General features: G+C 40.9%; 1 protein-coding gene across 3 annotated transcripts in view; it reads right to left on the bottom strand.

Annotated features, from left to right (window-relative positions):
• Positions 1-16,531, bottom strand: part of OLA1 (Obg like ATPase 1) — a 177,133-nt gene extending 160,602 nt beyond the window's left edge. For 2 of the 3 annotated variants that reach the window (XM_057745501.1, XM_057745502.1), the window contains exons 1-2: positions 16,389-16,531; positions 14,996-15,096 (exon numbers count right to left, since the gene is read on the bottom strand). In XM_057745501.1, the coding sequence (XP_057601484.1) occupies positions 14,996-15,096 (101 nt within the window). In that variant the 5' untranslated portion in view covers positions 16,389-16,531. Of the gene's footprint in view, positions 1-13,583; positions 13,659-14,995; positions 15,097-16,388 lie in introns of those variants that run through there. The other variant, XM_057745503.1, reaches the window with a different exon arrangement.
• Positions 16,532-23,217: the final 6,686 nt, after the last annotated feature.

Below are 23,217 nucleotides of genomic sequence, written 5' to 3'. Positions count from 1 at the left end.
CAACATATACGTAATCCTGGATTAGATCCTGGACCAGAAAATGGACATTAGTGAGACAACTGGTAAATCAATGCTAAGTTCCTGATTTTTATAACTGTCCTATGTTAACATTTAGGGAATGTAAGCAGACCTCATACAGGAATTTTTTAAACTAGCTTTGCAAGTGTGAAATTTTTTAACTGTGAAACTACTTCAAAAACAATTTTTATTTATTCTTAAGCAAAAAATCACACAGACTAGGAATAGGTAATTCTAATACATATCCAACAAAGAATCCATATCCAGAATAAAAAACACCTAATCATTACTAAAACAAAACAAAACAAGAAACAAACAAACAACAACAACAGAAAAACACAGATCCTTCACAAAAGATGTCCAATAAACATATTAAAGGATGCTCAAAATCATTAGCTATCAGAGATATGCAAAATGATCATGAGATATTATACACAAGTATGGCCAAAATGAAAAAGAATGATAATACCAAGTGCTAGTGAGGATGCAGAGCAATTAGAACTCGTTTACAGCAGCAGCACTATAAAATAGAATGAAGACTTTGGAAAATCATGTGGCAGTATCTACTTAAAGCTATTTAACTCCTAGAGGTGGGGAGTTCAGGGGATAGAGTGAGTGGGGTAAGTGTATACATTCACCCAACAGAAATGAGTTCTTAGATCTACCCACAAAAAGACATTGATCAAAGCAGCTCTACTCATAATGGGCAAAAAATGGAAAAAACCCAAGTGCCTATCAACAGCAAAATGGGTAAATATATTGTATATTCTCTCAGGTATGATGTTGATGTATAAAAGATATAATGAGTGCATAATGTGTGATTCCATCTGTATCAGTCAAACTAATCAGTGTGGTGATAGAAGTTGGAATATGGTTATCCTAGGAAGGACAGTACTGACTGGGAAGGGGTACTGGGAAGGCAACAGTACTGACTTCCACAAGGAAGTCTTGTGGCACTGGATTTGTTCTAGATCTTGATGTGGGTACTGGTTACATGGGTGAATTAAAACGTAAAAATCTGATATGTACATTTAAAGTTTTCGCATTTTACTGTATATGTTATACCTCAAATTAAAAAAACAAAAACAGACAAACAAAAAAACACTGGGGCAAAACAAACAAAAAAAAGATTCACTATAGATACTGCCCTGAAAGAAAGCCCACTTAAGAAGCCTCTGGAATAATTCAGGTAAGTAATGAGTGGCAACGAAGATGTGAAGATAATAGATCAGAGGGATATTCAGGCACCAGGTTTGGTGCCCTACTGAAAAATACAGCTGAGGGGAAAGGATGCAAAGATAAATCTCTCAAGTATCTGGGTGGAAAGCAGTATTATTACCCAAGACAAGGAATGCAAGAGGTAATGAGCTCAGTTTTAGACGTGTTAGGTGGAGACATTTAACTGGAGATATTCAGGGCAGTTAGATACACAAATCTGGAACTCAGATGCAACCTGAGCAGGACATATAACTTTAGAAAAGAGAAGCCAACAGACAATTAAAATCAGGAGGATGAGACAGCCCAGGGAGAAAGTATAAAAGAGAAGTCAGCCAAGGACAGAAACCTAACATTAAAGAGTAAACACAGGAAATGTAGCAAGCATAAAAGACTGAAGGAAGCTAAGAGAGGTGGGGAGTTACTAACAGTGCCAAATAGGGCAGAGAGGTTAAGTAAGTTAAGGACAAAAAATGAGTACCAGCTCTGGCAATCAGATCACTATTGCCTTTTGCTATAGTTTTTGTCAAAAGGCCTTCTGACACTTTTAAAAAGCCTTAAATGACCTAAAAAAAATAGTTAAAATACACAATTTGCACCACGCTGTACCTTCATTTCCACATCAATTTCAAACTAGTTCATGCAAGCTATCCGCAAAAAACATATTATTAATAGTCATAAGTGGAAGATACTGTTAAGAACTTATAACTATAAAATGGGCAGAAGATCTAAATAGACATTTCTCCAAAGAAGACATACAGATGGCCAACAAACACATGAAAAGATGCTCAACATCACTAACCATCAGAAAAATGCAAGTCAAAGCCACAATGAGGTATCACCTCACACCAGTCAGAATGGCCATCATCAAAAAATCTAGAAACAACACATGTTGGAGAGGGTGTGGAGAAAAGGGAACTCTCCTGCACTGTTGGTGGGAATGTAAGTTGGTACAGCCACTATGGAAAACAGTATGGAGGTTCCTTAAAAAACTACAAATAGAACTACCGTATGATCCAGTAATCCCACTACTGGGCATATACCCAGAGAAAACCATAATCCAAAAAGAAACATGTACCATAATGTTCACTGCAGCACTATTTACAATAGCCAGGACATGGAAACAACCTAAATGCCATCAACAGAGGAATGGCTAAAGAAGATGTGGCACATGTATACAATGAAATATTACTCAGCCATAAAAAGGAATGAAATGGAGCTATATGTAATGAGGTGGATAGACCTAGAGCCTGTCATAGAGAGTGAAGTAAGCCAGAAAGAGAAAAACAAATACCGTATGCTAACTCATATATACAGAATCCAAAAAAAAAACAAAACAAAACAAAAAAAATGGTACTGATGAACCCAGTGACAGGGCAAGAATAAGGATGAGGATGCAGATGCAGAGAATGGACTGGAGGACACGGAGTTGGGGGGCGGGGGACGAAGGGGAAACTGGGACGAAGTGAGAGAGTAGCATAGACATATATACACTACCAACTGTAAAATACATAGCTAGTGGGAAGTTGCTGTATAACAAAGGGAGATCAACACAATGATGGGTGATGCCTTAGAGGGCCAGGAAAGGGAGAGCGGGAGGGAGTCACAGGAGGGAGGGGATATGGGGATGTTTGTATAAATACAGCTGATTCACTTTGGTGCACCTCAAAAGATGGCACAAGAGTGTAAAGCAATTATATTCCAATAAAGAGATTAAAAAGAAAAGAACTTATAACTATAAAAGAAAAATATAATCTATCCCAAGGATAGAATATACATAATTGCCTATTGTTTCCTATATATTTTATATATATATAAGGTATTTTATATATACATAAAATAAACACTATTCTGTATAAAAAGTCAGTGGCTTTTCTGTACATGAAATTTTTTATAATCAAATATTGGGAAAAAATCTGGCCAGCATGAAAAATAAATATATGCATAAAAAGAGCCAGTTATTAATTGAGCACCTAAAAAATAATCTTCTTTCAGTGAGTTTCTTGAAGCAATCAAGAATGGAGCCTCTTCAGTAAGAACAAGAAGCTAAGAATCAGCTAGGAAGAATTCTCCAGGAAACAAATGGGTGTCATACAAAACTATATTAGGAGGGACTTCCTAGGTGGCGCGCTGGTTAAGAATCTGCCTGCCAACGCACGGGACATGGGTTTGATCCCTGCTCCAGGAAGATCCCACATGCCGGGAAGCAACAAGGCCTGTGCACCAAAACTATTGAGCCTGTGCTTTAGAGCTGGTGAGCCACGACTATTGAGCCCGTCTGCCACGCAACTACTAAAGCCCGCGCAACTACTAAAGCCCACGCACCTAAAGCTCGTGCTCCACAACAAGAGCCCACGTGCTACAATGAAAAGTAGCTCCCTTTCACTGCAACTAGAGAAAGCCTGTGTGCAGCAACAAAGACCCAACACAGACAATAATTAAAATTTATTTAGAAAAAAAAACCTATATTAGGAAAATAGTAGAATGCAATGGATTAAATATGGCCACACATTCTTTGCCACTCCTCCCATCAAGAGGATGAGTCAAAAAAAAAAAAAAGAAGCTGAGTCTATTTCCCTTCCCTCCATGTCTCTGTGCTGGTGTCACAACTTGCTTTGACTAAAATAGGTGGAGGCATACCACTGCCGCCTTTCGCTCTCTTGGGAGTCAGCTATGCTATAAAAAAGTTTGGGCTGGAGACCACTTGGAGAGAAAGAAGCCAGGCAAAGGAAGAACGAAATACCCCAGACTTCCAGCCAACCATGATAAGGCCCCAGCCCTGTGGATATGGCCATCTTGGACCTTCCAATTCTGACTAGCCACCAGATGAACACAGCCACAGGAAGAATCTTAAGTGAGACCAGCAAGAGACTCACCCAGCTAACCTACAGAATCATGAGAAATAATAAATAGTTATCATTTTAAACCACAAACTTTTGGAATGGTTTGCTACATAAAAATATATAACTAGGACTTCCTAAGTGGCGCAGTGGGTAAGAATCCGCCTGCCAATGCAGGGGACACGGGTTTGATCCCTGCCCCAGGAAGATACCACATGCCGTGGAGCAACTAAACCCATGCACCACAACTACTGAGCCTGCGCTCTAGAGCCTGTGAGCCGCAACTACTGAGCCCATGTGCCACAACTACTGAGCCCATGTGCCACAACTACTGAGCCCATGTGCCGCAACTACTGAAGCCTGCGTGCCTAGAGCCCGTGCTATGCAACAAGAGAGGCCACTGCAATGAGAAGCCCACGCACCACAATGAAAAGTAGCCCCCACTCACTGCAACTAGAGAAAGGCGGTGTGCAGCAACAAAGACCCAACACAGCCAATAAAAAAATAATAAAAACAAATAAATTTAAAATATATATATATATATATATAACTAAAACACTGAACATAATTTTCCTGCGATTTTTATTTTAAGCATTTCCTACAATATTTTCCTCAACAACAGTACACAGCTTTTAAAGACTCTGCGGTTGGACCCTGGCAAACTGGGAAAAGGCAAGTTGTAGGAACAACCAAAGGACATTCCCAGAAGTATCAACTAAGCAAGACAAATACTCCCCTGGGGCAGCTGCTGAGTATTGGAACAGAATATACAGTTGTCCCCCAATATTCATTCTCTCCTCCTTCCATAAGCAACAGAATTTTTAACTGAACATATGTCCATCAAAATAAAGACTACATGTCCTAGCCTTCCTTGCAAATAGACTCTTATGACGAAATCTGGACAAAGGAATGTTACCAGAAGTATACTGTGGCAACTTACAGGAAAATAAATCCCTCTCAGACTTCAGGGCAAGTCATTTGGCCCTGTGACCCTTTGGATAACCAGCTGTCTGGAATTCACAACACTTTGGACCATGAGAATGAAAGGCCACTCCCTTGGGATTGCTGAGGCATGAGGTGCAAGGAGCTACGGTTTCTAAGACTTCATAAAGCAAGGTCAATGTAACAATCTATGACTGCCAAATTTACACTTTTACATAAAGAGAATGAGAAGACAAGCCACAGACTGGGAGAAAATGTCTGTAAAAGATACAGTTATCCAAAATATACAAAGAATTCCTAAAACTCAACAATAAGAAAACAAATAACCTGATTAAAAATGGGCCAAAGACCTTAACACACATCTCACCATAGAAGATATACAGATGGCAAATAAGTATAAGATGCTTCACATTATATGTTATCAGGGAAATGCAAATTAAAACAATGGAATACCACTACACACCTATTAGAATGGCCAAAATCCAAAACACTGACAACACCAAATGCTGACAAGGATATGGAGCAATGGGAACTCTCATTCATTGCTGGCAGAAATATAAAATGGTACAGCCACTTCAGAAGCTTCTTAGAAAACTAAACACACTCCTACCATACAATGCAGCAATCATGCTCCTTGGTATTTATCCAAACGAGTTGAAAATTTATGTCCACACAAAAACCTACACATGGATGTTTATAGCAAGTAGGGGTTTTTTTTAATGAATTTTTAAAATATTTATTTATTTATTTGGCTATATGGCAGGTAGTTTTATTCATAACTGCCAAAACTTGGAAGCAACCAAGATGTCCTTCAGTCAGTGAATGGATAAATAAACTATGGTGCATCCAGACAATGAAATATTATCCAGCACTAAAAAGAAATGAGCTATTTAAGCCAGGAAAAGACATGGAGGAAACTTAAATGCACATTACTAAGTAAAAGAAGACAATCTGAAAAGGCTACATACTGTACCATTCCAACAACATTCTAAAAAAGACCAAAGTATGGAGACAGTAAAAAGATTAGTGATTGGGGAGGGTATGCGAATAGGCAGGGCACAGAGGATTTTTAGGGCAGTGAAACAACTCTGTATGATACTATAATGGTGGACAAAGGTCTTTATATATTTGTCCAAATCCATAGAAGATAAAACACCAAGAGTATACCCTAAGGTAAACTATGGACATTGGGTGATGTGTCAATGAGGTTCATCAATGGTAACAAGTGTACCATTCTGGTGCAAGATGTTGATAACAGGGAAGGATATGCATGTATAAGGGCAAGGGATATACGGGAAATCTCTGCACCCTTCCCTCAAATCTGCTGTGAACCTAAAACTGCTCTGAAAAAAAATAAAAAAAATCTTTAAAAAAAGAACAGTTTCCACCAACAATGTCCAAGCTTCACATCCACTGGCCCAAGAGGAGCTAATTTACAAAGGGTCAGTCAGGTAAGAAAAAGAACAAATCTAGAAACCAAGCCTTCATACCCTTGTTTTAGTATTCTTTCTACTTCACTTCATTACAAGTGGCCATCAAAACATGCCTCCTTATCATTAAACCTACACATGGGGCCGAGAACTTCTTTTTCTGATTCCGCCCCCCCAGCGGTCCAGTCGTTGCTCCTCAGGGACTCTAACACCTTCGGTCACCCGGACCAACATCTTTGCCCCAATCAAGCCTTCAGATGACGGCACTTCTAGCCAACAGCTTCACAGCAATCTCATGAGACACCCTGAGCCAGAGTCACTCAGGTAATTGACTTGCTGCTGCTTCCTGGGTCGGCCGCGTCCTCTCTTCTGAGGCGCCGGGGCGGCAGGTTGTCCCTGGGCTGAAGTGGACGGCTGCCCGGCGCCTTCCCCGCGTGCGCTCATCCTGCCTCCCGCCGCCGCTCCCGCTGCCGCCACCGCCGCTCCTACCGCCGCTGCAGCCACTTCGCCTCGGCCGCCCCGAATCTGCCCGGCACCTTTCGGGAGATGGTGAGTGCCTCCCACGGCCCAACTCAACAAGAAGCCAACAAGCAAGGGAACTTGGATGACTGAAGCCACCAGCATCAGCCTCCAGAAAACGCAAAGCTGGGAGGAGAAAGATGGCGGCGAAGTAGAGGGATGTGGAATGCATCCCTCTCCACAGATGTATTGGGAATGCACCGAAGGAAGCAATAATTCCCACAGAGAACCAGCTGAACACCAGCAGATGGCCTCGGACACCAGAAAGGACCGCAAGGAGCCCGACATAACCGCTAAGTTTTTGGACAAGCAACCCCAAAAGTTTGGACAACCATGAGGAAACAAAGAAACACCATGCAGGCAAAGGAGCAGGAAAAAAACCCACAAGACCAAATAAATGAGGAGGAAATAGGAAAAATGCCAGAAAAAGAATTCAGAGTAATGATAGTAAAAATGATACAAAATCTTGATAACAAAATAGAGAAAGTACAAGAAACAGTTCATAAGAACTCAGAAAAACAAACAGCAATGGATAACAAAATAACTGAAATTAAAAATACTCTAGATGCTATAACCAGCAGAATGACTGAGGCAGAAGAATGAATAAGTGAGTTGGAAGATAGAATGGGGGAAATAAACGCCACAGAGCAGGAAAAAGAAAACAGGATAAAAAGAATAGAAGACAGTCTCAGAGACCTCAGTGATAACATCAAACGTACCAACATTCGAATTATAGGCATCCCAGAAGAAGAAGAAAACAAGAAAGGGTCTGAGAAAATATTTGAAGAGGTTCAAGTGGAAAACTTCCCCAACATGGGAAAGGAAATAATTAACCAAGTCCAAGAAGCACAGAGAGTCCCATACAGAATAAACCCAAGGAGAAATACACCAAGGCACATATTAATCAAACTAACAACAATTAAACACAAAGAAAAAATATTAAAAGCAGCAAGAGAAAAGCAACAAACAACATATAAGGGAAAACCCATCAGGATAACAGCTGACCTTTCTACAGAAACTCTGCAGGCCAGAAGGGAATAGCAGCATATACTGAAAGTCCTGAAAGAGGGAAACCTACAGCCAAGAATACTCTACCCAGCAAGAATCTCATTCAGATTTGAGGGAGAAATCAAAGGTTTCCAGACAAGCAAAAGTTAAGAGAATTCAGCACCACCAAACCAGCCTTACAACAAGTGCTAAAGGAACTTTTCTAAGTAGGAAACACAAGAAAAGGAAAACACCTACAAATACAAACCCAAAACAATGAAGAAAATGGTAATTGGAACACACATGTCAATAATCACCTTAAATGTAAATGGATTAAATGCCCCAACCAAAAGACACAGACTGGCTGAATGGATACAAAAACAAGACCCTTCTATATGCTGCCTACAAGAAACCCACTTCAGACCAAGGGATACATATAGACTGAAAGGAAAGGGATGGAAAAAGATATTCCATGCAAGTGGAAGTCAAAAGAAAGCTGGAGTAGCAATACTCATATCAGACAAATTAGACTTGAAAGTAAAGACTATTAAAAGAGACAAGGAAGGACACTACCTAATGATCAAGGGATCCATTCAAGAAAAACATATCACAATGGTAAATATCTATGCCCCCAATACAGGAGCACCTCAATACATATGGCAAATGCTAACAGCTATAAAAGGGGACATCGACAGTAACACAATAGTAGTGGGAGACTTGAACACCCCACTTACATCAATGGACAGATCATCCAAACAGAAAATAAATAAAGACACACAAGCTTTAAATGACACATTAGAGCATCTCAACTTAATTGATATTTATAGGACATTCCATCCAAAAATGATAGACTACACTTTCTTCTCAAGTGCACACGGAACATTTTCCAGGATAGAGCACATCTTGGGGCACAAATCAAACCTTGGCAAATTCAAGAAAACTGAAATCATATCAAGCATCTTCTCAGACCACAATGCCATGAGACTAGATATCAATTACAGGAAAAAAAACTGCAAAAAATACAAACACATGGAGGCTAAACAATTCACTCTTAAACAACCAAGAAATCACTAAAGAAATCAAAGAGGAAATCAAAAAATACCTAGAAACAAATGACAATGAAAACACAAAAACCCAAAACCTATGGGACGCAGCAAAAGCAGTTCTAAGGGGGAAGTTTATAGCAATACAGTCCTACCTTAAGAAACAAGAAAATGATCGAATAAACAACCTAACCTTACACCTAAAACAACTAGAGAAAGAACAAAGAAACCCCAAAGTGAGCAGAAGGAAAGAAATCATAAAGATCAGAGCAGAAATAAATGAAAAAGAAAGGAAGGAAACCATAGCAAAAATAAATAAAACTAAAAGCTGGTTCTTTGAGAAGATTAACAAAATTGATAAACCATTAGCCAGACTCACCAAGAAAAAAAGGGAGAAGATGCAAATCAACAGAATTAGAAATGAAAAAGGAGAAGTAACAACAGACACCTCAGAAATACAAAACATCATGAGAGACTACTACAAGCAACTATATGCCAATCAATTGGATAACCTGGAAGAAATGGATACATTCTTAGAAAAATACAATCTTCCAAGACTGAACCAGGAAGAAATAGAAACCATGAACAGACCAATCACAAGTACAGAAATTGAGGCAGTGATTAAAAATCTCCCAACACACAAAAGCCCAGGACCAGATGGGTTCACGGGCGAATTCTATCAAACATTTCGAGAAGAGCTAACACCTATCCTTCTCAAACTCTTCCAAAACATTGCAGAAGGCGGAACACTCCCAAACTCATTCTACGAGGCCACCATCACCCTGATACCAAAACCAGGCAAAGCTGTCACAAAAAAAGAAAACTACAGACCAATATCACTGATGAATATAGATGCAAAAATCCTCAACAAAATACTAGCTAACAGACTGCAACAGCACATTAAAAAAATCATACACCATGATCAAGTGGGGTTTATCCCTGGGATGCAAGGATTCTTCAATATACGCAAATCAATCAACGTGATACATCATATCAACAAATTGAAGGATAAAAACCATATGATCATCTCAATAGATGCAGAAAAAGCTTTTGACAAAGTTCAACATCCATTTATGATAAAAGCTCTCCAGAAAATGGGCATAGAAGGAATTTACCTCAACATAATAAAAGCCATATATGACAAACCAAAAGCCAACATTGTTCTAAATGAAAGCATTCCCTCTAAGAACAGGAACAAGACAAGGGTGTCCACTCTCACCACTATTATTCAACATAGTTTTGGAAGTTTTAGCCACAGCAATCAGAGAAGAAAAAGAAATCAAAGGAATCCAAATTGGAAAAGAAGAAGAAAAATTGTCACTCTTTGCAGATGACATGATATTATATATAGAAAACCCTAAAGACTCTACCAGAAAACTGCTAGCACTAATTGATGAGTTTAGTAAAGTAGCAGGATACAAAATTAATGCACAGAAATCTCTTGCATTCCTATACACTAACAACGGAAGAGCAGAAAGAGAAATTAAGGAAACTCTCCCATTCACCATTGCAACCAAAAGAATCAAATATCTAGGAATAAACCTGCCTAAGGAGGCAAAAGATCTGTATGCAGAAAACTTTAAGACATTGCTGAAAGAAATCAAAGACAACACAAACAGATGGAGGGACATACCATGTTCCTGGACTGGAAGAATCAACATAGTGAAAATGATTGTACTACCCAAAGCAATTTACAGATTCAATGCAATCCGGATCAAATTACCAATGGCATTTTTCACAGAACTAGAGCAAGAAATCTTACGATTTGTATGGAAACGCAAAAGACCCCGAATAGCCAAAGCAATCTTGAGAAGGAAAAATGGAGTGGGTGGAATCAGGCTTCCTGACTTCAAACTATACTACAAGGCCAGAGTGATCAAGACAGTATGTACTGGTACAAAAATAGAAAGGAAGATCAATGGAATAGAATAGAGAACTCAGAGATAAACCCAAGCACATATGGGCAGCTTATCTTTGACAAGGGAGGCAAGAATATACAACGGAAAAAGGACAGCCTCTTCAATAAGTGGTGCTGGGAAAATTGGACAGCTACATGTAAAAGAATGAAATTAGAACACTTCCTAACACCATACACAAAAATAAACTCCAAATGGATTAAAGACCTACATGTAAGGCCAGACACTATAAAACTCCTAGAGGAAAACATAGGCAGAACACTCTATGACATACATCAAAGCAACATCCTTTTGGACCCACCTCCTAGAATCATGGTCATAAAATCAAGAATAAACAAATGGGACCTCAAGAAACTTAAAAGCTTTTGCACAGCGAAAGAAACCATAAAGAAGACTAAAAGGCAACCCTCAGAATGGGAAAAAATAATTGCCTGTGAAACAACAGACAAAGGATTAACCTCCAAAATATACAAGCAGCTCATGAAGCTTAATACCAAAAAAGCAAATAACCCAATCCACAAATAGGCAGAAGATCTAAATAGACATTTCTCCAAAGAAGACATACAGATGGCCAACAAACACATGAAAAGATGCTCAGCATCACTAATCATCAGAAAAATGCAAGTCAAAGCCACAATGAGGTATCACCTCACACCAATCAGAATGGCCATCATCACAAAATCTGGAAACCACAAATGTTGGAGAGGGTGTGGAGAAAAGGGAACTCTCCTGCACTGTTGGTGGGACTGTAAGTTGGTACAGCCACTATGGAAAACAATTTGGAGGTTCCTTAAAAAACTACAAATAGAACTACCATATGATCCAGTAATCCCACTACTGGGCATATACCCAGAGAAAACCATAATTCCAAAAGAAACTTGTACCATAACGTTTATTGCAGCACTATTTACAATAGCCAGGACATGGAAGCAACCTAAATGCCCATCAACAAATGAATGGATAAAGAAGATGTGGCATATATATACAATGGAATATTACTCAGCTATAAAAAGGATGAGATGGAGCTATATGTAATGAGGTGGATAGACCTAGAGTCTGTCATACAGAGTGAAGTAAGTCAGAAAGAGAAAGACAAATATTGTATGCTAACTCACATATACGGAATCTAAAAATGGTACTGATGAACTCAGTGACAAGAACAGGGAAGCAGATACAGAGAATGGACTGGAGAACTCGAGGTTTGGGAGGGGGCGAGGGGTGAAGGGGAAGCTGAGACGAGGCGAGAGAGTAGCACAGACATACGTATACTACCAACTGTAAGATAGATAGTCAGTGGGAAGTTGTTGTATAACAAAGGGAGTCCAACTCGAGGATGGAAGATGCCTTGGAGGACTGGGGCGGGGAGGGTGGGGGGGACTCGAGGTGGGGGGAGTCAAGGAAGGGAGGGAATACGGGGATATGTGTATAAAAACAGATGATTGAACCTGGTGTACCCCCCCAAAAAAATAAATAAATAAATAAATAAATAAATAAAAGAAAAAGCTAGCACTAAAGCAAATAAAAACATAAATAAATAAAAATAAAAAAATAAAAACAGCTGACTGAACTTGGTGTACCCTCCAAAAAATAATAAATAAATAAAATTAATAATAGTAAAAAAAAAAAAAAAAAACAAGGTTATTGAGGTCTAACTTATATAATTATAAAAATACTTTAAAAGTTCAAAAAAAAAAAAAAACCTACACATGGTACTAAGGGCAGAAAAACTATCCATTCACAGATAATTACTGAGTGCCTACTAAGTTCCTAACACCAATCTAGGTGCTAGGAATATAACAATAAATAAGAACAAACAATCCTTGCCTTCATGGAATTCAAATTCTAATGAGAAGAGGGCACAGATGTTAAACACTGATTAAATTAGATGATATATATAACGTGCTCAGAATAGTGATAGGCGTACAGTAAACAACTGTTCAAATAAATATTAACTATTGTTAGCTATAAATATTACCTCTTTGTTTCTAGGTAATCAGCCTTATAGCTACTAAAAAGCAAACCTTCTTATTCATCCAGTTCTCTAAAAACCAAGAGATTCTTTAGATGGTTTCTGCATTAAATGTCCTTACTTTGATCAGCAGACCATCCTTCAAAGAACTGTCCCCTCTCCCCAATCCATTTCTTTATGGGCCTATCCAGAGGTAGACATGCCCAATCAGATTTCCTTACACAGGAATCTGCATCACTGGAGAGGCAGCAGGTGATAAGAAACACCCAGAAGTTCAGTTTACATGGCTGAGCTCCATATGGACCTATCTCTGCCAGCACTACCCAGGCTCCTGTCCCTCCTGAGGCCTGGGTGTTCAGCTTGTCCTTCAATGCTCTCCTTCCAATTAGTTTCTTTTTCTTGCTTAAAGCAGAGAGAATCTGTGTTGCTTACGAAGAACTCTATCTGATACAGTTAGGCAATGTAAGAACATTCTAAAAAAAGGAGTGTTCATAACCAAACAAAATTGCCAAAACTCATCGAACTGTACATTATTAAAATGAGTGAATATTACCATTTACAAAGTATATGTCAATAAAACTGGGGGAAAGTGGGAGGAGTGTTTAATTTAAAAGCATAAATAGCACATTTATACTGGATAATAAAATATTTTAGGTTATTTTCATATATATTGACTTTATTATGCTCTATCCTAAAAAACTCACATCGGAAACACTTTTTAAGATGGCCCATTTTAAAGTAGTCCCATTGAAAGTCAAGCTGCATTGACTGCAATGATTCTAGAATGAGAGAAGTATGTTAATACCTAAAAACTATGTCTTGCTTACTAATGCAATAAAGCTCACAACATACATAATGATCATATCTTGCTTTCAAGTTTATTGACAGCGCCCTACAGTACTTTGCTTAATTATTTGTTTTGCTTATATTCCCACTCTCTATTTAGCTTTACTTTGCAAGCAGCCTATATCACAGCAGGAAACCCCCTCAAAATGCAAACCTCTCCAGCTCCAGACTGAAATTAGGACAGCTACACTTGTCATGTTTTACATTACAAGAATTTCAGAACTGCCTTACATGGTCACACCATGCTCCACTCACTAAGCAATCTCTATGACAGGGGCTCCTAGAAACACATGAAAGAACATGGTTGTCCGACCTGCCACCAGTCTAAAAGCCTAAAGCACATTCCAAAATACCTTCCATCACCTTAATAAATCCACATTGGACCTACTACTCCTTAGTACATCCTAATCACTTCTGAGACACTTTACATTTTAAGGTTAGTAAAAGGTATTAAAATAAAAGGGCAAATAATGAAAAAAGCAGACTTTGAACACCCAAGTTGCCTGTGTACAGATTTATATAATAAACCCCACAAATATTTCCTAATTACTGTCTTATTTGCAATAATAATTCACTTTAATTTTGAACATTAGAAAACTCAAAATTTTATCCTCACAGCTTTCAGATTTAGCCACTTTACAACAGATACCATTTTATTGCACAACCTCCAATATTGAGTTCAAACTTGTCACCTTCTTTTCCAGTAAAAATTCAGCCCTCAGTTGATTGAACCTGGTGTACCCCCCAAAAAAATAAAATAAAATAATAATAAAAAAAAAAAAAAAAATTCAGCCCTCTGATACCTGATCTCCCCAGTATCTAATCAAATTTATGATGGGGCTTTTAAAACTATTTTCTAAAGTATCCTACTGCATGGCCTCTGGTAGCCAGCCTAGGTACCCTACATAGCCAGCCAGCAGAAAAATCTAATTTAAACACTAACTCCACATAAATTCAATACTGTGTGTCTCCCAACAGTGTTTCAGGCAAACTGGAGATGACCTGGTTCAACTTTATGTTTAAACTCCCATTGCTTCTTCCTCTGAGTTTAGCAAAACAAACAATATAAGTAACTCAAGTTTCAACATAGTATCTGTGTAGAAAACCAAAAATAAGATACATCGAAATGAAAACCTTGTTTTGCAACATATAGCCCAGCTTTCTAGCCTCTTTTCTTCTATTTAAATTTTAATTACCTCATGAGTGCTCATTCCTAAAACAAGACCCAAAATATTTACAAAATGTTGAGAAAAGCCCAACATTCACCTACCCAACATTTGGCAATCCAACAATACCAATTTTCAAGGAGGTTCCAAATCTTCCAATGATTGGGGGTGGTTTAATTCCATCACCTCCCTTTTTGGGGGGCATCTGAAATGTCAAAACAAACATACATATGAACAAAACTTTGTACTGTCCCCATCGACCACAAACACATTTCATCCCATGACATATACTACTGAATAACAGATTAAGAATAAAATGTACTGTATATATCAATCCAAAACTGACACACTCTTTCAACAAAAATGAAAACAAAAATGTTCTGTTAATAGATCTGATTCTGATAGTAGTCAAAGCAGTCACTCCTGAGAAGTCCTTGAAAAACTGATCTAAAAATATGTGGCACCAGAAATCAAAAATAAAATTTAGCTCCCAATCTTCCATCCAGACTGTTCACAAAACATTTTTCTTAACCTGACGTTACATGAATGAAAGCATTTGGAAGCAGAAGCACAGGTAAGTGTCAAAGAAAACCCATTTTAGAACCACTAGCAACCGAGTCACCTCCCACCAAACCATTCCCTTAATCTGGAACCTGTTCTTTCCCATTTCGCCCACAAACACCACTTTTCACATGAATGAACACACGCCGGGATCAAGGTCTTTCCAACAAGTCTGTTCCACCTTTGGCACTGTAGGTACGACTCACCAATCCTCATAAGGAACCTCCGGAATTTACCCTTTGGTTATTTCCAGTCGTAAATGGATCTACTAACCCTTTTTATTTCCAGGTCGAAACTTTCTCGGTCCCTGACACTCTGGCTGTAAGTTTCCCCGTAGAGACTTGACCCCACTTCAGTACTGCAAACGGAACTCATGAGGACTGCTGAACTGACGTTTTATAAGCCGGGAACTAAAACTATCCCTGTCTTCTGGCTCCAGGTGAACCTCCAAGGGCCACGTTGAGGCCATGCTCGTGAAGTGATAGTCCAGCCTCTGATCCCTGACCTCGACCCCGAGAGCCAGGAAACTCCCTTCTCAGGATCTTAACTCACACCTGTTCCCAGCCAAACCCCAGGTCTCCCAAGCACAACTGCACGAGCACTGACTCTCCAGTCCTCTGGCCTCCTACCAAGGGGTGGCCGGCCGCCCAGCCACGGCGGGATCCCACCCACCATCTTCCCCCTCTGGCCTGGGCCACTGGCCGTCCCCGACTCCGGAGAAGGCTTTCCCCAGAACATGCCAGGGGAGGCGTGGGCCGCTCCCAGGACGCGCGGCCTAGTCCGAGAGCGCCTCATTCATCCACACGCTCCACGCCGCCCGCTGCCCTCGCTCCACGCCGGCCGCCCGGCCCTGGCCCGACGCCGGCCTCACAGCAAAGCGCCAGAGGGTAGCAGACGCGCCGCGGGGCGCGCCCGCAGGCTCCCTGAGGACCTCACCGTGCTCGGGGCGGGCGATGACACGGGGTCTCGGCGGCAGCGGGAGACGGGTCCTGCCGGCAGCGGGAGGCGGGGAGGAAGGAGGAGAGAGCGTAGGCCCGGCCCCTCCGCCGAGCTGCACGCACGTCGGCGGCGGCGGCGGCAGCGGCGGAACGGGCGGGCCGGGCGCCGAGCTGCACCTGCGCGCAAGCCGCGCGCCCCGTCCCGCCCCGCCCCGCCCCGCGCGCCCGCCCCGCCCATTGGTCTGGCCGCCGGGAGGCGGGAGAGGGTGGGAGGAGCCGCACGGCGCCTGGGCGGGCGGGAGCTGGGGACCCGGGCGGGCGGGAGCTGGGGACCCAGCCGTGCCGCCCTGACCCCGTGGCACCCAGAAGCGCACGTCGTCCGCCCTCCCTGCACGTGGGGCTTCTCGGCCCGGGATCTGCGCTTCCTTCCCGCTGCGCGCCCCGCGTTGCGCGCACACGCTCGCTCGCCGCCCTGCGGCCCCGCACTTCACCCTCTGGTTCTTCAAGCACCCTGGGCTCGACCGCCAGCCCAGAGGCGGATCGCCTGAGGTCGGGCGATCTGCCGCGCGAGCCCTGCTTGGCCACCAACTGAGCGCTCGGGGACCATGGCCCCAGCTCGCCTTCTTTTCCTGTAACTCTATTCAGTCACTCCAGATGGTGAGAAGCTGTTAAACTTTCTTAACGGAGAAAAGGGCTGAGGGAAGCTTGTCATCTAAGGAGTCCTTCGTCGCCTTATTGTTCAGGCGTTCTACGGGCGGTGGATCCCAGAATGCGTTTAACACAGCCAGCTTCCGCACACACTCCACCTTCTTTTCCTCGGGAGGGTTAAGAGCAGGGGCCTTTGGAATTTGGGATACGTGGGTTCCAATCTGGATTCTGCTACTCATTAGCTGTTTGGCACTGACCGAAATAACCTCTCTGGGCTTCGGTTTCCTCCGGGGTAAAATGAGGCTACCGAGACCCACCTTAGGAAGTTACCGTGAGGCTAAAATGAGATCATGTGTGTAAACCTTGTAGCAACAGTACCCAACACAGATAGGAAAGGCTCATAAATAGTAATAAAGGCTATTGTTAATATTAGGGCCTCATCTCATCTCACCCCTACTTGACTACACCGTGAGCTCCATCTGTAGAAGGAATTCATTCATTTAGGTCCTGGCCTTCAGTCAGCATTCAAGTATTTGCTACATTGAATGCAAAACTTGTCCAAAAATTATGACGCTTTTTTTAGAAGCTTCATTCAAAGAGACTAGTTTCTAATAAAGGAAAAGATCCGAGTTGGCTGGTATGCCCGTTTTACAGATGCAGGAACAAGATCAGAAAGGTTATATAATTTGGATAGTCACACAACTAACTGGTAAATGGCAGAAGCCAGATTTCAAGCGCCAATCAAACTGAAAAATCTGTTCCCTTTCAGCCAAAATTCTAATAGGGACTTCTTATAAGCAGCAACTGAGCTATTATTTATAATAAAATTGCATTAACATTTTCCTTAGCCATATGAGAGTGATCTACTAAGTTAAAAAAAAAAAGGTTTTTCTATAAATTTGGAAATTCTGAAGGACAAGGGCAACTTAATTTGATTTTGGTTTTGTATTATTTTTTCTTTATATCATTGATAAATCTGCACTGTTTAAATTCAATCTAGCTCCCTTGTCACCAAAACCTTGTATTTATAAAAACAGGTATGAGTACACGCTAGCTACGAATCAGAAGGAAGCTAAATAGCCCACATTTTGTACCCACCATCAGTATAAACTCTTATGAATAGCCCTAGCAAAATAATTGCTAAATCATTTACTGTTTTAGTAGTGAAGTTGTGAAGTTCTATAGTTGGCTTTCACACTGCTGCTTGTGAAAAGAGAGGAATCATTATTTAAAAAGCTCAAGAATCCCAGAGAGCCCAATCTGTCCAGCAACCAGCCACTCCCATATTGATTGAAAACGTTCGCCAGTCGTGGAGTAGCAGAATTATCTTCAACTTATCACTGTCTTTAGGCCAAACCTTGCTCTTCTTCAATCTCAGTATCTCTGCGATCTACCCCTTACCTTCAATTCACACTATCAAGACCTTGAGTCAATTACCTGCTTCTTTATTTGCAGCTGTATCTTTTACTTGCACTTTTCACCGCCTTTGAAGTGCCTTAACAAAGCAGGTCACACAGATGTCAGTGAGCTAGGCAGAGTTTCAGGATTGGACAATCACTACTGCTAACAGTTGCCCGATAATAAGACCCATTTCCAACTCACTGGGGGAAATGTGACTCACTCACAGTCACTGGTGGTCAATTCATATTCATGAGAAAGAGGATCTGATTGGCCTTGTTTGGATAAAGTTCTACCAAGGGTCCAATCAGCCTTGGTCAGGTGGGTTGGGGTCACATAGTAGAAACATCTCTGTGAATGACCTCTGTATACTAATGAAGCAGGCCTGTCTCAGAGAAAACCCTAGCAGGTATCTTCTATTCTACATGATAAATGAAGACTCAGTAAGACAGACAGGATATTAAGCATTAATACTGACACCAAGCCAAAGAAAATGACTTGAACAAGGAAAGCTTGTCCTTGAGCCTTTGCACAAAGGGAAGACTATTTAGTACCTGTTGGGCTCAGTGATTAAGTGAAGCCTAGAGGAAAGAATCAGAAGTGATCTAGAATGGAATTTTTTTTTTTTTTTTGGCTGTGCAGATTCTCCATTGTGGGCTTCTCTCGAGTTGTAGCATGCATGTTTAATTGCCCTGTGGTATGTGGGATCTTAGTTCCCCGACCAGGGATCACATCCACATCCCCTGCATTGGAAGGCAGATTCTTAACCACCAGACCACCAGGGAAGTCCCTAGAATGGAAATTGAGCAAAAGATCTCTGTCAGAGGAGGCATGAGAATAGACTATCATATAAGCTCAACATAAGGGTGCTGCCGAGGAAAGATTAATGGGATGAAGATAAGCAGACAAAGCTCATGTTATTTGTTCTTTGTTATTATTAGCTTTCAGAATTTTTCTTACCTTACCAGGCGTCAGTCACTGACCAGGAATCAAGTGAGTTGACCAAAGGTCACAAAGGATCTAGGGAGTGGTTTGGAGTCAGTATACAGACTAGCTCAGTTGGAAATCCAGAGATTTAGTGATCTTGTACAGAAAGCTAAGGGACAGGAGACAGGAAGAGTTTATAGAGAGGATCAGAAGGAAAGGAGGGAAGTGGAGGAGTGACGCATTTATCATGGGCTGGCAAGGCTGGACTACACGTATTGGTCAACCTCATCCATATCTGTTACAGGTAACAGATAACAAAATAATAGTAATAACTATGCTAAAAGGGAAATTGAGTCCTGATAATAACTTTACAGGGGAAGGGAACAGCTTGCAAAAAAGTAAGTACCCTGGGGGTGGGGGTGGGGGGAAGTGGGGACATGTTGGTCAGAGGGTATAAACTTAGAAGATAAATAAGTTCTGGGGACTTAACGCACACGTTGTGATTATAGTTAACAATACTCTGTTATACACATATACTTGAAAGTTGATGAAAGACTAGATCTTAAATGTTCTCATCACAAAAAAGAAATGACAATTGTGTGATGGAGGTGCAGTGAAGAACAGGATAAACATGGTCCTTACCCTCGAGGAGTTTGCAGTCTAACAGGGCAGGCACACAGGTAATTACACAAATAACTAAGAACTTGGTAAAAATCTATAGAATACCTAAGTACTTTGATTACAATTTCACAATTTAAAATACACCACCACCTTGATTTTTACTTACTTGCAGGACTTCTGATATTATGTTCCAGACAGTGCTTCATCATCCCCTTTCCCTGTTCCATTACCAGCAGTACTCAGACCCTGTCAGGCATCAGCAAAGAAGCAGATTTTCAATTTTCAGTCTTCCACTTGACAGATCGTAATTTTGAATCTTTGAAATTTGACCATAAGTTACCTGTGAAGTAAAACATTTAATCATCTGCTCTGTATCATGGAATTGTTCATAGTGTTTGAAAGAATGCTGATTGATTAAAGAGTCCGTTGTTATCGCAGAAACTGCTAGCGTTTTGTTATCTAATCTCTATTGTAATTCATGGATAGATTTAGGAAGTCTTAAAAGCAAATTTTACATGCTGTTTTCTCAGAGGCAACATAAAAAGGCATACGCTAATCTAAAAAAGTAGATGCAGTATTAATGTATTAGCTAGGATGCTTTTAGCTGCAAGCAATAGAAATTCTGACTCAATGGAAATTTGTCTTATGTAACATAAAGTCCAGAGAGGAAGAACTTCAGGATTGATAGATTCTGCAGCTCAACACTATTTTCAGGAATCCTGGTTTTTTCTGTATCACAGCTCTGTCTTCTCTGGGCATCCTCTGGTTTCATCCTAAGACTAACAGCAAGGACTGCTGTGGCAGTTCTAGGCAACACCCCGAAAAGACAATATTCAGAGGGGATAAGGGGAAGAAACCATTTCTTCCCGTAACTCTTTCGTAGGAAAAAGGGAATATGTCCTAGAAACCCTCTAGTAGACTTCTTTCACTGGGCAAAGTGGGGTCTCGTGCCTGTACTCGAACCAAACACTGGCAGGGGAAATGGGGTTAGCCTGAGACCATTCAGCCCAACCTTGGGACTGGAGTAGAGCTCAACTCCCTCTGAGGCACCTGACTGTGAGGGCTATGGATAGGTCTCTGAGCAAAATCGGGGTTGTATAAGAAAAGGGCACCTATGTCCACTTATACTTCCTGAACCATTGTTTCAAGATAACAGCTTGAGCACAGAATGATAATCCTGAAAGAAATCATTGGCATTGGTGGTCATCTGATTCAATGTACATAATTGTAATAAACATTGATACACCTAGTTCACTGAGAAAACACTGAAGAAAATTGATCATCTTCTGATAACACTTAATGGTGTTATATAATGAGAGGATGTGAAAATAATATTTTTATTAACCTTTACAAGATACTTAGAATTCCAGTCATGAGAAGTGAAGATTACTTACCAAAATGTATCACAAGAGTCCCGTCAACTGAACTGGAAATTGGGGAATCTTGCCCGTAGCCCTAGGTCACCAAACTTATGGCCTCTCCAATTAGCACCAGCTCAGGATAATATTTCACCTTCATTACAGTGTGGAACCTGTGTGGTTCATTTCAGAGAATATTTATATTAGTCAGGTTAGGCTAGGTTATAATACAATAACAGACAACTCCAAAATGTCAGGGGTGTTACAGAATAAAATGGTTCTCTTACCTGAAGTCCCCTGAAGATCGGCTAACTGTCCATGAGTTGGCTTGGTACTTGCAGCCTGCATCAGTCTCTAAATCCGTCCATACCAAAGTGCCTCCCCCACAAAGTGACATTTCATTGGCCAAGTGAAGTCACATGGCCACATCAAACTTCAAGGGGCAGGGGATCCTTGTACCCAGCAGTAGAGGAGAATTAGATACTAATAAGTAGTGATAATGCCTGATACAATATTCACAATAGATTCACAAATAGATTCTATGAAGGACATTCTAAATCAATTGGCTATTGTCAGTACATGAAATACTGCAATCAAGTCTGCCCTTCTTTCTAAAATATTTCTTATAAAGAACTCATGACTAATGTTACTTTGGTGGTGCCTCCTCATCCCATGGCCTCTTCCTTCTAAGAAAGATCAATCCCCCTCACCCAAATGAGGGGGCAGGCCTAGGCCTTCCTATTTACAGCACATGAATTTTAGCCTCAGCCGATTGTTCTAGCGGTGGGTGAAAGTCCAGTCCAAGCTGGGCTATCAAGATTCTCTCTCTTGAGAAGCTGGACTTTGGACATAGCAATAAATACTATTGACTGCTTAAAGGGAACAAAGAAGCAGAGCTATATCAGACACTTTCTTGATAGTACAGACAAAGCTCTTTGAAAGAAAGAAAAGACAGGCAGGCTGGAAAAAAGCGTAGCAAATAAATCACCCACATAGTCCTTTAATCGCAAGTTCTGACTTTCAAGTTACAGTCTAGTCCTCCTAAAGCTCTGTATACCTTCTGACTTTGGACTCTGTGAGATAGCCCTGTGTTCTACCAAAACTTCAATCTTCTGTTTAAATTGGTTTGCAAGGGGTTTCTATTTCCTACAGCCAAACAATGGTTGCAATAGACAAAGCAAAGAAGAACTTATACTTTCCTGAAAATGATTAATGAACATTAGGAGCCCATTGGTCCAGAGATCCTCTTACCTGTAGTTTTAAATTATAAGACATTATTTCCCAGAGTGCATTCTGTGCAACAGTGATCCTCCACACTGCTCTGTGGAACAACAGATCTAGGATCAGATAAGTTTAGGAAGTACTGCGTCTTGCATGCCCCTCTGGGAGACTGTAATATACATTAGTATATTTAAGGGTCTGAGAAATTCTGCAATAACGAGACCTGTTAAATCTCTTTAACCCAACATTACCAAATGGGTACCTGCATTTTCATATAATACACATTAAGGTCCATGAAGATCTCACATGCCGTGGAGCAACTAAGCCCGTGCACCACAACTACTGAGCCTGTGCTCTAGTGCCGATGAGCCACAACTATTGAGCCCGTGTGCCACAACTACTGAAGCCCGTGCGCCTAGAGCCTGTGCTCCACAAGAGAAGCCACCACAATGAGAAGCTCACGCACCGCAATGAAGAGCAGCCCCCGCAATGAAGAGCAGCCCCCACTCGCTGCAACTAGAGAAAGCCCACTCACAGCAATGAAGACCCAATGCAGCCAATAAATAAATTAATTAAATAAAAAATTAAATGTAGAATTGCCATTATGATTCAGCAATTCTACAAAAGAATGGAAAGCAGGCTCTTGAAGAGGTA

Source organism: Hippopotamus amphibius, chromosome 8, assembly GCF_030028045.1.
Source record: "Hippopotamus amphibius kiboko isolate mHipAmp2 chromosome 8, mHipAmp2.hap2, whole genome shotgun sequence".
Classification (NCBI taxonomy): Eukaryota; Metazoa; Chordata; class Mammalia; order Artiodactyla; family Hippopotamidae; genus Hippopotamus; species Hippopotamus amphibius.
The sequence above is the reverse complement of the archived record's forward strand: the minus strand, read 5'-3'. Positions and strand labels throughout refer to the sequence as shown.